We start from the raw sequence: 15,246 nt of genomic DNA on the forward strand, positions 1-15,246 counted from the left end.
ATTCCTTATGGATCAACACCAAATCAAGATCACCCCATGTTCACAATGGCTTGATATAGTGAGCCTTTGTTGATGACTTTGACCTAGGTGTCTGCGGCCGGTGGTGACGTCCCCTCAGAGGCAGCGTAGGGAAAGTGCGGCTCTGGTATCCACCAATTAAAAGGAGCAGCGGGGCAGGAAGAGGAAGAGCATCGCCCCGCTGGAATCAGCTGTGTGCTGATAGTTGACGTAGAGAGGCCCATGCATCTGCTGGTAGACCCCATCACACCAGCGGCCAAAAAAAGAGAGAGAGGTTTGCAGCTGCTGATAAACCCCATTCCACTGGCAGCTGATGAAATGAAGCCACACATCAGCATCACGGAGCGAATTGAACTCTTGTCGTCTGTGCAGGCCCCACGATATTAAAAGCTTATAAGGGCAGCACTTTCTCTTTGCTGATCTCGCAATGCATGGAGTAAGTACTACACTTGGGAATTTTTATTAAAGCAAGGCCTGAAGAGAGGAGCAGCAGTAGAGTGGGCTTCTGGAACAATGGATCGGCTCATCCCCCAACAGGCACATGATAGCGGTGACTGCCAGAGGAAGAGCTAGAGGCTTAGAGGCTGCCATGGGTGGGTAGGTGTGAGAATGAATGTGTGCTTGACTCGGGGGGGGGGGGGGTCTGTGCATGAGAATGAATGGGTGCCTGCCTGGGGGGGGCTGTGTGTGAGAGCACATGTGTGTGCAACAACCCCTCCAGTTCACTGATCCATGACCCTCTGGGCATCAGGAAATCAAACGTTCCGAGATATGGATAGCGGGGAATTTTTAAAAATCCTTACTACTCTTAATTATTAGGTATTATTCGATGGCAGTTTTCAAATATTTTATGGAATTTTGGAACAGTTGTATATGAGGTTTTAACTATTTGGTGTTTTATTTAATTGTTATGAATTATGTTTTATTGGTATGGTTTCTGCTTTGGTCCTCACTGGAGTACACTTGACACTGTAATCATTCCCTCTCTCCCCCCCTGCTGACAGAGATGTAAGAGGGTACCCTGCCTCCGGCTCCAATAAGTGCCTGTAATGTGGCCTGTTTATATTTAAAAAAAATAAAATAAAAAATTTTGCCCACCCTTGGATCATAGTGAGCTCCTTTCAAAATTCTATTTCTGTATACAATCTTAATACTATATATACTAGTCTGTCGATCTCGTGGATAAGTCGAGGGCATTTTTTGACCACAAAAGTAAGAAAATTGCTGTGACCCATGCATAAGTCAAGGGTAAACCTAGAGGGCTATGACTATCTCCAGTGGTTCACTCCTTTCCTCCCTCCCCTGTGGCTATCCATGGGTCAGTGCTAGTGTCTTCTCCCTCCGGTCCCATAATTCTCACAACTATTCCCAGTCCTTCCCTCCCTTCCCTATGACTATCTCCGCTCATTCACCCCTCCCGATAACTTAACTCACTTGCTGCTAGGAGGACGACGACGGGAGTTGCGGCTATTCAGATGCGTCCTCCCTCCTCTCCTACGGGGGTCGCAGTGTGGTGCTTTGAACCACATGGTTCTAAGCGTGCCAATCAAGCCCCCTTGCATTGAGTGAGTTATGTTTAAGTTCCAGGTTCAGCCGCGATCATGGGTGTTAGCTCCACCTCCTCTCCCAGCACACAGCTCTTCACCGTGACCCGGGAAGCACAGACTGGCTGGCACTTTCTCTGCAGCCGCGGGGCATGGGACCCTCATGGCTGCCTCGAACAGCTAATCGCACTTCGCCTGGTCCTCTGTGATGACCACAGCAGCTAGATCAACTTCTCCTGTCATTCCTACTGCTGCAGCCCATGCCCTCCTGTGGCCGTCCTGTTAGCAGCTCGCGTGTTAAGGTATCGGGAAGAGGAGGAAGGGAAGGGGTGATCGAGCAGGACAGTCATGAGGAAAGGAGGGAAGGACTGGGGATAGTCATCAGTTTCTTCTCTCCCCCCCCCCCCCCCCCAAATAATTATTCTATCATTGACCCGTGGATAAGGTGACCCTGTTTTTTTAAGATTCATTTTAAGACCTAAATTTCTTGACTTATACACGAGTATATATGGTATGTCCTTTTAGCAGTGGTTTGCATTTGCAGGTTTTTGCAGGTAACTGAATACTTTAAAGCCATGGTGTGCTACACTGTAGTGACTTGACATTTGTTTAGTTTTAAACTATTTATAGAGAGGGAGCTTTTACATCACTTTTCAGATCTTTGCTGCTGCACTGTAGAAGGCGGCTAACAAAAATACTTGCCAAAAATTATGAAAGTTCTGATTGACAGTTTTTCTGTGTAAAATTTAGATTTCATCAGTGCATGCTTATGAGAGCAAAAAACCTGGCATTTTTTATGCTGCTGCTTGAATTGCCCAGGTAATTTGTGCTACGGTGTTTTATTTGCTTTAATTTGTACACAAAATAAGCCCATTTCCCTTGTGTGCACCCTAACAGTGGGCATATGTGAATGCATTTAAGTAAATGTTTTTAATCTGTACAAACGTTTGTAATTTCACAGTATTGTTTTTCCATTTGTATAGGCTTTGGTTCTTTTGTAGAGAAGACCGTCATGCCTTATATTAGTACCACTCCAGCTAAACTCAGAAATCCGTGTACTGGTGACCAAAACTGCACAAGCCCTTTTAGCTACAAAAATGTGCTCAATCTTACAGACAATGGGAATTTATTTAATGATCTGGTCAGTAAACAGCACATTTCTGGCAATTTGGATTCTCCTGAGGGTGGATTTGATGCTATAATGCAAGTTGCAGTTTGTGGGGTAAGTAATCTTAATGTGTTAGGTAATATAGAGGGCCAGTGTTAGCTAGGTTCTTCAGAATATTAGTTTCTCTCTCTTTGCTCTGTTGCTTCCTTTTTTTTGTTTTCACTTTTTTCTGATGCTGATATTTTTAGTTTTTAAAGAATCTAATTCTGAGTCTGCACTTCATCTGTATTTGAATTAGTTGTAATGCCAGCTTGAAGTCTGTGGATCAGTACATGAGTACCCTTACATAGGCTTTTGTCAGGAGCAGCTAAGTAGAAGAACTTTCAAAAACCCTGAAATACTATTGTCTCAGGAATTAATTGAGCTCAGTGTTAACTTCCAACCAAAATTATCTAACAAACAAAACCTTCCATCACTGTTGCTATAGGCGAAGATAGCTGTCTGTGGAAGAGCAAGATAATTCTCAGATTTAATTGCTTAGTGTACTCTGTAATAGTCAACATTTTTATTTAATTAAATTTATTATCTGCTTTTTACAAATGTGCCTTAAGGAACAATATATTTTATAACAAATACATATACAGTGGCTTGCAAAAGTATTTGACCCCTTAAGTCAGCAGATTTGTGTGGATTACAAATTACCCTTACACAGATTGTTCTAGACAGTATGTTTATTGCGGACCAGTATGCTTTTTCAATTACATTTTCAAAGTCACAATTCATTATTTTACTGCATTTTTTTGTAAAATAAAATAAAAACTAAAAAATGCTGCTTGCATAAGTATTCAGCCCCTGTGCTGTGGAAGCTCCAAGTTTACACAGATGAAGAATATTGCCCTTACAATTGGCCTCTACCTGTGAAGCATTAAAATAAAGACAATTTGGCTTTTCTGGATTAAAGACCTTCTAATTCCAGTACCATTGGTCAGACTGTGAACCTGAAGGAAAGCTGTGAAAATGAAGACCAAAGAGCATTCTAAGGAAATTAAAGATAGTTATAGAGATGCACAAGGTAAGAAAAGGCTGCCAAATAATATCCAAGTGCTTGGATATCTCAGTGAGCACTGTTGGATCAATTGTGAGGAAATGGAAGCTGCACCATACCTCCCAGACATTGCCTAGACAGGGCCATCCCTCAAACTCAGTATCTGAGCAAGGAGGAGACTTGTGAGGGAAGCCACAGAGAGCCAACAATCACTTTGAAGGATCTACAGAGTTCAGTGACTGAGACTGGCATGGAGATACACCAGTCAACCATATCAAGAGCTCCGCATACAACTGACCTGCATGGCAGGGTGGCTCGAAAGAAGCCATTATTAAGAAAAACCACATCAAAGCACATTTGGAGTTTGTCAGAAAGCATCAATGACCCAGTTAAAATGTGGGCTAAGGTTTTATGGTCTGATGAGACAAAAATAGAGCATTTTGGCCAAAATTCAAAAAGCTGTGTGTGGCACAAACCTAACATTGCACATTCCTTAGCAAACACCATCCCAAAAGCATCATGTGTTAGGAATGCTTTTCCTCAGTGGGGACTGAGCATCTTATTAAAATTGAAGGACAGATGGATAGTGCAACATACAGGAGATACTGCAAGACAACCTGCTTCAGTCTGCTAAACAAATTAAAACTTGGGAGAAAGATCACTTTTCAGCAGGACAAAGATCTTGAGCACAAGGACAAAGCAACACAGAAGTGGCATAACCAGAAGAAGGTAAATGCTCTACAATGGCCAAGTCAAAGGTACAGATCGCAATCCAATCGAGAATCTGTGGCACTATTTGAAAACTGCAACCCCATAAGTGTCATTCTAAGGAAATTAAAGATAGGTTCTTGTGGCCTGGTTTGGTCTCTGTTGGAAACAGGATGCTGGGCTTGATGGCCCCTTGGTCTGACCCAGCATGGCAATTTCTTATGTTCTTATCCAACCAACTTGAACAACCAGGAGTAAATCTGCCAGGAAGAATGGGCAAAAATCACTCCCAAACAGTGTGAAAAGCTGGTAGAAACTTACCCCAACACACTTAAAGCTGTTATTGCAGCAAAAGGTGGTTTTACCAAGTACTAGTCTGAAGGGGTTGAATACTTATGCAAGCAGCATTTTGCAGCTTATTTTATAAAAAATGCAGAGAAATGAATTGTGACTTTGAAAATTTATTTTAAGAGCATATTAGTTTGTAATAAACATACTGTCTGGAACAATCTGTTTGAAGTCAAATACTTTTGCAAGCCATTGTAAGCAAAATTAATGCAACTTATACATAAAAATATAATAGTTAAAACAAGCAATTAACAGTTAAAAAGTTATTGCAAACAAACCCCTGTAAAATACACTGGATTTGCAGGGAAAAAATCTGCTCAAACACCCTTAAATGCAATATTAAGTCTTCAGAGGTTTACGAAACAGTCTTTGGTATCCCTAATGTCTGATGGAAGACTAATCCAGAGCCTGGACCAATACAACAAAAGGCACAAACGTGTATACAAACTGAGCTTTCTTTACAGAAGAAACAGAGTACTTTGAGAGGTTGCTAGTGGATCAGGACACTATAAAGTCAAGTGGCTTGTTAAATTACCTGCTCCCTTATGAATTGACTTAAAAGTATAAAATGTTGAAAGAAATTAGTTGAGAAACCAGGAGCCAATGTAGTTTCAAAACAAATGATATCCTTTCTCCAAACTGGGTGCCTAGACAACATGAGTGACTGTGTTCTGGGTCAGCTAAAGACCATGAATGTACTTTTTTGGAAGACAGAGAATGCTACAATAACCCTAATGAGAAAAATTAAAGTAAGTGACATTTTGTCAAAAATGGTCTTGCTTGTTTAACCAAATATGCACAAAACAAGTTTTGCATATTGACTTAAACTATCTTATCAGTTTTGACACCTAGATACCATACCTTGATTCATATCGATTCCTTTTGGAAACTGTTCAAGGGATTGTGACATTGCTTCAGATTTTGAAGTATTAAGCTTTGATGTCAGCCAACAATTCACTGCTGTTAAAACAATCCCCAAGTGTCTTCAAGGTGGTGCTACAATCTGCCCTCAGAGGGAGATATAATTAGTTCATCTGCAAATAGCAAATAGGTTTGGCCTTTGGTATACATTTTCTTAAAGGGAGCAAATACAAATTAAAGAGATGGAAAAATGCAACCCCAGGGACCCCAAAACAGGAGAAAACTTAGATACAGTTAACTTTGAACACAGTGGTGCCTATTATTCAGAGACACAAACCATGTGATCACTTTCCCTTCCAACCCCACTGATACACAAAACAGAAGAATTGCATGATCAAGCATGTCGAAAGCAAGCAACAGAGCTCTGACAATACCAGCAGTTTGTCATTTCCCCTGTTACGCTTGACCCTTAGATCCTCATCCAAGAGAGTTGTAGGTATGATTTCAGAACCGGTACCTTTCCTTAAACACAATTGGAATGGATCAAATACCCTTCTTCCAAAAAATCAAACGTGAACCATAACTCGTTTCAGTTTACCTAAAAATGAGACATTTGCTACATTCTATAGTTATAATCCACAGGGTTTGCATTTGAATTCTTCAGAAACATGGATTGCTGTCTAATCTCTGAGGGAAAGATGTCTTTGTCTAATGAGGTGATGGCCCTACTGTCACCCAGTTTTGGGGATTTAAGCAGCGTAGTTGAACGAGGGTCTAATAGTCCAGTTGAGGTGTATTGCAGCCATAAAATTTTCCAGTTCCTTGGTACTGCAAAAATACCAGGATTCCCAGGTTAATTCAGTGAGGGTACCTTCCTATAGAGCTACAGAAGCAGATTTAAACAAATAACTCCTCAAGCTGCACTTAATGGTAGCTTGTATAATGGTAATTTTTACTAGTAAAAATTCCACAAAGCTATCACATCTCTCTGCTGCCACTGCAAGAGCTGTGCTTTGAAAATTGTAGAGTTTTGACAGTAGTTTATAACTGCCGAGATTTGTTTAAAGCACATTCATTCTGTTTAGTCAGATAATTCTTTTTCTTATATTTTATGGCTTACTTAGAAGATCTAGAATATTTCCAAAGAAATTTGGGCAAATCAAATTTAACTTTCTGCCAATTTTTTCCAAATATCTAAAGGATCTTTATTCATAGCTGATGAAACCAAGGAGATTTTGGTTTTTCTGAGATGAAATGTAAGCAGCTGTTCAGGATGCAAGACAGTCTTTCCTTTTTATCCTGCTACATCAGCCCAGATGTGGGTTTTCTTCCACTGCTAGCGACACCTTTTTGTGACATCACTGGTAGTATTTGTTAAAACTTCTTGTATGTTGCTTATAATAGTAAAATCATGCTAAGCAGTTTATGAACATAAATATTAACAAATCATCAAAAACAAATATTAAAACATTCAGTTTAAAAAAATTACTGTTTCAAAACATTTGGGTTTTTTTGTTTTTTTTAAACTGTCATCCCTAGCTTTTTCGAAAAGAGCTTGTAGTCCAAATTTGCGTCATCAATATTGCCAAATGGCTAAATCACTGTAACCCACCGCACCAGTCCCTATGCTCTACTAAGAAGATCCAAAACAGCTCCCCCCTCACCATCTGGTCCAGGTCAAACCACCTCAAGAAAACTACCCACAGCATGGTAGTTTCCATGGTGCAGCTCCAGTAAAAAAAAAAAAAAGCCAGTATTTATTTCTAGCAGATGGTAGGACAGTGTTGTCTAGTGTGGCAGGAACTTGACCTCCAGACTTCAGCCTTTGCTTGGCTGCATTTGCCAGCCTTTTCTGCTTTAACAGCGAACTACCGACCAGGCTTCTGGTGTTTCCAAGTTATGTGAGCCCTGTTTAAGGTTCCCAGCCCCAGAGCGAGTTTGGTAAAGCTTAGAGAGCGAAAGCTCTTCTTTGGCTCTGATCTTGTCATTTCAACTGCTAGATGTAGGGTGGCAACAAGTCTAATTACCCACAATAGTATTTTGGAGCAAGGGACCATGTGGAGAATGTACTACCATTTTTCCTGAAGCACATTGGGAATGTAGTTAGTCCTTAGAGGAAGGCCAAGTGGCAGCAGAGAGTGAGAATGACTGCCTTCTATTTATTTGGCAAACTTCTCATATCTCAGGTGGTCAGCATTTTGGCCTTTTTTCAGAGAAGGTTGCATTCAAGGTTGATCCCAAATTTCTCTGAAGTTTCAAGTGGCTATCTCCTCTCATAGTTACAGCTCAAGGGAGTTCTATTATTTCTTTGCCCAGATTTTCTCATTTTCCTTTGAGGGATGTTACATGTTTGATCTTTTAGGTCCTTGATTCCTTAGTGGGACTTTAATCTGGATCATAGAGCCTCTTAACTGTGTTTTTCTGTAGGTTTTATCACTCAAAATGATTTTTCTGGTGGCCATTTCTTCTGCTAGAGGCATTTCTGAATTATAAGCCTTGTCTTGCAGAAATCCTTTTCTGGTCTTTTCATTGTTTGTGTCTCATAGACCTGTCCTTTGTTTAAACTGGTTTATTTGTTCCATTTAAATCATAAACTATCTTTACTGGTGTTCACGACAGTGAAGTGTTATGGTAAAGAGGGGTCACTCTGGTTATTCGATGTCCTTTGGGTTCTTCTTATATATTTAGCAGTCTCCAATCCTTTTCTTTGAAAATTTGACATTGTTTTAATTGCAGGGCTTTGTAAGGGTGACCCAGCTTCTAAACTTCTTTGGCTAGATGGTTTAAAGAAAAAAAAATTGATTAGCTTGCTTACTGAAAAGGTTGGCAGCCTTTGGAGGTCCTTTGGGCAAACGCAATAAAAGCTTGAATTTCCTCTTGGGTGTGGTTCTGCCCATGCCTTAGAGGGTATTCATAAGGCAGTCACTTGGTCTTCCTTATATTCTTTCACTAAATGTTTGTCTGGATGATGAACTTTGGAGCTGGTGATATCAGGACAGTCCTAACTTCCTCCGTAACAGATTAATTGGGCTTGAGTACTTCCCCACATATTTGCACTGATATAGCAGGATGAAAAGGAAGGAGAAATTTAGTCTTTACTGATTTCCTTTCCTTGAATCTTGTTAAACGAGTCCAGGACCTGTCTTTGAAGCAGCAGACTTCAGTTTACAGAGATTTGAGGCAACTGGAAGTTTACTTTTTGCTTCCTTTTTTTCTTCCTCTCTTTATCCAAGAAAAGTTTAGATGGATCATTTATTTGCAGGATCCTTTTAAGTGTTTCAAATTATGTACAAGTTTAAGAATTTGAATCTGGATTTTTTTTTATTCCATGGCTTCAACATACTGGCTTTTTGCTGGAGCTGCACCATGGTAACTACCAGTGATGATGTCATGGAAAATGTGTTCTGTCTATATGCTAATATGGGGAGAAATCCCACATTTCTGGACTGGTGTAGTAGGGTTCAAGGAAAGGAAATTATCGGGTAAAATTAAACTTCTCTGTAGTTGCAATAATCTATGAATTTCAAATATCAAACATTTCATATATGGAGTTAAGAAAATACTCCTCAGTCTTGCAGTTTAATGAAATATTTCTAGGTCTATCAGATGACTAGAAAGATTTTTTTTTTTTAAAAGGTAGTAGGGAGATTTCTAAATTAGCACCATTCGATACATCATAAATAATGAGAAAATAAATTTTAAGCCTACATAGAGTTGACATTCTTATATGAGTGATTCTAATAGAGCACTAAGATGATAACGTAGTAGAAGACAGAATACCATCTGGCCCATCCAGTTTATTTATTTATTTATTTATTTTTATTTAACACTTTTTTTTATACCGGCATTCGTAGGACACATCATGTCGGTTTACAAGTAACTGAGAAGGGAAATTACAATGAACAAGGGAGGGGCTAACTGGGTAATATGCAAAATACAAAGGAAGAGAGTCAACAGCAGAATTACAACTTTTTGCATTCAAGTTAGGGTTAAATATGCAAAAGAACTTATAAACAAATTAAGCGAGGCATGTACACTTGAGAAATTAGCATATGAGGGCTTATTTACAGTAAGAGGAGGCAAGTGCACATATGTATAGTTAAAAGCTAGTGGGGGGGGGGGAGAAAGGAAGGAGGGAGCAGGGGGAGAGGGGCGGGTGGGGTAGAGTGAAGAGGGGTACAGTAAGGCACGGGTACTTTGAGGGAGGGGTTGCTAGGGGGTGAGAGGGAGGGGTAAAGGGGGGCTAGGAGTGCAAGGGAAGGAAACAGGAAGGGGTGGTATAAAGGCTGAGTGTGAGCTGAGGTGGTTCGTAGGACAAAATTAGGATTGAGAGGAGTTGGGGTATGCCTGTCTAAAGAGCCATGTTTTGATTCCTTTTTTGAAGTGGCTCAGGGATGGTTCTAGGCGGAGGTGGACGGGGAGGGAATTCCAAAGTGTGGGGCCCGCAATAGAGAAGGCTCTATCTCTGGTAGTGGTAAGGTGCCCAATTTTAAGTGAGGGGATTTGGAGAGTGCCAGCAAGGGAGTTTCTCGTGGGGCGATTAGCTTGGCGGAATTGTGGCATATTTTCAAGCCAGTTTGCCTAGTTATTCTAGCTACACTAAGTATATATCACAGCTGCTAGCCAGTGTGTGACCCACTTGCAAGATTTCTCCTTATTCAGATCATTATTTATCTTTTTTTCTTTGTACTCTACTAGTTTGAGTAGAACAGCATACAATATCCTATTTAATTCCCTCCACAACCCATCATTCCCTTAACTAACCTCAAAGCTCCGTAATTATTATTGCTGGCTATTTAAATTGTGTGGCTGTTGCAGGAACATCAGCCTCCTAAGTACCTTGTGTAATCTGTCAGACTGATCTAGCTAAATGAGTGTCTGAATTTTTGTAGGACATCTGTAACAACTAGAAGTCCTACAGAAACGCAGATACTAGTTTCAGACCCAGCTGCTAGTTTGATTCTATTATCAAAGCCTGATCAAAATAGCTACAATCACCATTGAGTCTCATAGGTCTCTTGCGTAGCCTGACATAGATCTGGTTACATGAGCACCTGCATTTCCTCTAGAACTTGTAACTATTACAGTACTTGCAGCCTGGTATGCAAGTTAATAAATCCTACCACTGTAGCCTACCAGTCAAACCCGGCCACATAGTTGTCTGTTTCTGCTAGGACTTTTGCTTCATATTAACCACTTTGCTATTCATTGTGGCAGCCTCATAAAGCAATTGTTAAATTGAGTGCAAACAGTTAATTAGAATGCAATAGTCTTTGCAAAATTACTTGAATAACACATTTCTTCCATGGTAAATTAGAAAACTGATACATGTAACTTCTTTCTCACAGGACAAGCAGGATGGTAGTCCTCACATATGGGTGACATCAGGATGGAGCCCAATCACGGAAAACTTATGTCAAAGTTTCCAGAACTTTGACTGGCCCCTACTGGGCATGCCCAGCATGGCACTAACCCTGCAGCCAGCAGGGGTCCCCCTTCAGTCTTCTTTTTTCCACGCAGCAGTAGCCTTGTGGTTTAGGAGCTCTGAAGAGATTCCTGACAGGAATTTTCCTCACGGACTTAATTAAAATTAAATTGCCCCACAGGGGTCCCTCCTCTATCTTTCTCAGCCTGTGGTACTCCGGGAAGTTTTTTCACCGTCTTCGTTGATTACCGTTGAGTTTGGCCCTCGTGGCCTACTGGCCGTCGACCGTACCGCGGCTCGATTTTTTTTCTATGGCCATGGCATCGGGTTTTCATCGGTGCCCGGACTGTACTCGCACCATGTCTATCACAGACCCTCATAGAGTCTGTGTACTGTGTTTAGGTCGTGAGCATGATGTCCTGACTTGCACCAAATGTGCCCTCATGACACCAAAAGGTCGCAAAGCCAGAATGGAGAAGATGGGACTCCTTTTCCGTGCTCACACCCCGCCGTCGTCCATCGCATCGACGTCATCTGAACCGGCACTGTCGAAGTCGCACCACCATCGACAATCGTCCGGTGACCGCCCACAATCAACGTCTCCACGGCCATCGATTCCCGTTTCTCCCCATCAAGATCGAGGGGATCGTAGGGAGAAACATCGCCACCGGCATCGTAAGTCTCGGACCTTCGAGGGAGTGAAATCATCGACCGAGACACTGTCCGAGCCACCATTGAAGAAGCCCCGTCCAGGAAGGGCACCGACCACTCCTGCGACCGGGACATCGAGGGCACCCTCACCCGATCGGGGTTTGGGAATCGAGATTCCGCCTGTAAAGGTGGTCCCTCCGACTGTGCCTCAGCCTCCCTCTTCCATCACGGAGCCGGGGCTGATTGCCCCAGGTCTCCGGGAAGAACTGGACCGGCTGGTCCAGGAGGCCATCGACAAGGCGATGCAACGACTCCAGGTTCCTCCCGCACCGGCACAGAGAGTGGAACCGGTCACGACCCGATTCCAGCAGCGCTGGCACCACTGCTATCCCGGATGGAGGCGCTCATGACTGCCCTTCCACCAGCGATTCCTGGGTCTCCGATGGCTCCGGTGCGCTCCCCGATGACAGCTTCATCGGGAGGAGAAACACCGTTCCGCATTCCTCCTTCGGGGGTATTGCTTCAACCATCGATGCCATGTTGTCCCTCGCCACAGACTCATTCATCGGGGGCGATACGCACATCGGCGCCACCGATGCCTTCGATGCCGGCACCGATGCCCCCCAGGGGGTCTTCGGAGCCCCCGCTGATTCCTTCGATTTTCTCGGAACCTCAGCCGGGCCCTTCGGGTATCCAACCCCTTTCTCGTCTTACAGGTCAGCCCGCTGATCCTTATGACACCTGGGGTGATGATACATCCACAGACACCGATGATTTACCTTCACCTCCCTCTCCTACTGAAAGTAAAAAGCGTTCTCCTCCAGAGGACCTCTCTTTCATTAATTTTGTGAAGGAAATGTCTGAATTGGTTCCCTTTCAGCTTCAGATGGAGCAAGATGATAGGCACCAGATGATGGAACTTCTCCAATTCCTGGATGCCCCTAAAGTGATTACTTCTATTACCATTCATCAAGTTCTTCCTGACCTCCTCAAAAAGAACTGGGAAAACCCTGGATCCATTGCTCCAGTACACAGAAAAGCTGACACTACTTATCTAGTACAGTCAGCATCTGGCTTTCAAAAACTTCAGCTTGACCACCACTCAGTAGTGGTAGAATCAGCTCAAAAGAAAGCAAAAAGGACGAAGCCATACTCCTCTACCCCTCCTGTCAAGGAACACAAGTTCCTAGACAATATTGGTCGACGAGTGTTCCAAGGGGCCATGCTCATCTCCAGAATTGCTTCATATCAGCTGTACATGACCCAATATAATAGGGTCATTTTCAAGCAAATACAGCACGTCTCTGAAACCCTGCCTGACCAATTCCAAGAACATCTTCAAACCCTTGTCAACAAGGGGTTTGAAGCAGGAAAGCATGAGATCCGAACAGCTTATGATATCTTCGACACCTCCACTAGAGTGTGTGCAGCTGCCATTTTGGCAAGACGCTGGGCCTGGCTCAAGTCTTCTGACCTTCGCCCAGAAATACAAGACAGGCTCTCTGACCTGCCCTGTATAGGGGATAATCTATTCGGTGAACAGATTCAGCAAATAGTGGCTGAATTAAAGGACCATCATGAGACCCTCAAACAGCTCTCATCGATACCTTCTGACTTCCCTTCTAGACAACCCTTCAAGAAGGACTTTAAGAAGTCATTCTTCCACCCCAGGAAGTACTATCCCCCACCAACAAGATCCCGAGTTTCGAGGCCTTATCAAAAATCTCAGCCTCGCCAGCCCCGGAAGCAAAAGCCACAAGCAGCTCCCCAGCCGGAGCCTGCTTCAGGTTTTTGACTTTCACTCAGAGAGCAGCAGCCTGATCCCTCTGCCAGGCATACCAGTGGGAGGTCGATTATGCCACTTTCATGGAATGTGGCAATCACAACCCGACCAGTGGGTGCTAGCAATCATTGCTCAAGGTTACCACCTGAACTTCCTTGCTCTTCCACCGGACTCCCCACCTCTACAAGCATGGAGAGTAACCGACCACTCTGTCCTTCTGGAGCAGAAGGTTTCCCTTCTTCTCCAGTTAAGAGCAATAGAACCCGTTCCTCTTTCGCAACTAGGCCTAGGGTTCTATTCCCTGTACTTTCTGATCCCCAAAACATCCGGGGGACTTCGTCCAATTCTGGACCTACGTGCCCTCAACAAGTACCTCCAGCGGGAAAAGTTCAAGATGGTAACCTTGGGCTCGCTTCTACCTCTTCTACAAAGAGGAGACTGGCTCTGCTCTCTGGACCTCCAGGACGCATACACCCACATTGCGATAGCTCCAGCTCATCACAAGTACCTCCGGTTTTTAGTAGGCCCTATCAATACCGGGTGCTCCCATTCGGCCTAGCATCGGCACCACGAGTCTTTACCAAATGTCTCATAGTTGTCGCAGCCTTTCTCAGAAAAGGTGTTCACGTCTACCCCTATTTGGACGACTGGTTAATCAGGGCCCCAACCCAGCAAGTCGCTCGATCGTCCCTGGATTTGACCCTGCACACTCTAATTTCTCTAGGATTTCTCGTCAATTACGAGAAATCCTATGTAGTCCCATCTCAAACCTTATCCTTCATTTTGGCAGACTTGGACACCTTACAGGCAAAAGCCTTTCTACCTCAACAACGCGTGCAGACCCTCGTGTCTCTAGCCAACCAGTTGCAGTCTCAGTATACAGCAACAGCTCGCCAATTCCTCGTCCTGCTGGGACACATGGCGTCCTCAGTCCATGTCACACCAATGGCCCGCCCGGCCATGAGAGTCATGCATTGGACTCTGAGGTTACAATAGATTCAAGCGACTCAGCCTCTGTCAACCATTGTCCACATCACCGACACACTCCGTCTTTCTCTCGCCTGGTGGAAAGATCAGAACAATCTCCTCCAGGGATTACCTTTTCATCTACCAGATCCTCAACTCATTCTCACCACCGATGCTTCCAACCTCGGCTGGGGAGCTCATGTGAACAATCTACAGACACAAGGATCTTGGTCTCCAGAGGAAGCCAAACACCAGATAAATTTCCTGGAGCTTCGAGCAATCCGATATGCTCTCAGAGCTTTTCAGGATTGCCTATCAAATCATGTCATCCTGATTCAGACCGACAATCAGGTGGCCAAGTGGTACATCAACAAACAGGGCGGCACAGGCTCCTTCCTTCTGTGTCAGGAAGCTGCGCAGATTTGGGCAGAAGCGCTCTCCTGCTCGATGTACCTCAGGGCCACCGATTTGCCGGGAGCGCACAATGTCTTGGCAGACAAACTGAGTCATGTCTTCCAACCACACGAGTGGTCGCTCAATCCCTCGGTAGCGACCTCTCTCTTCCAGCAATGGGGTTATCCCCAAATGGACCTCTTTGCGTCCCCTCAGAACCACAAAGTGGAAAATTACTGCTCCCTCATTCGGAGTGAGTGCTCTCAGCCCAGAGATGCATTCTCAGTCTTGTGGTCAGCCGGTCTGCTTTATGCATTCCCCCCACTTCCTCTTCTCTCGAAGACTCTCGTGAAGCTACGTCAGGACAAGGGAACCATGATCCTGATAGCACCTCAC

At 43.6% G+C, this 15,246-nt stretch overlaps 1 protein-coding gene across 3 annotated transcripts in view; it reads left to right on the top strand.

The window, feature by feature from the left end:
• Positions 1 to 15,246, top strand: part of ITGB1 (integrin subunit beta 1) — a 229,203-nt gene that overhangs the window by 120,848 nt on the left and 93,109 nt on the right. For all 3 annotated transcript variants that reach the window (XM_029588582.1, XM_029588585.1, XM_029588584.1), the window contains one exon: positions 2,546 to 2,784. In XM_029588582.1, the coding sequence (XP_029444442.1) occupies positions 2,546 to 2,784 (239 nt within the window). The remainder of the gene's footprint in view (positions 1 to 2,545; positions 2,785 to 15,246) is intronic.

This window comes from Rhinatrema bivittatum, chromosome 2 (assembly GCF_901001135.1).
Source record: "Rhinatrema bivittatum chromosome 2, aRhiBiv1.1, whole genome shotgun sequence".
In the NCBI taxonomy this organism is placed as follows: Eukaryota; Metazoa; Chordata; class Amphibia; order Gymnophiona; family Rhinatrematidae; genus Rhinatrema; species Rhinatrema bivittatum.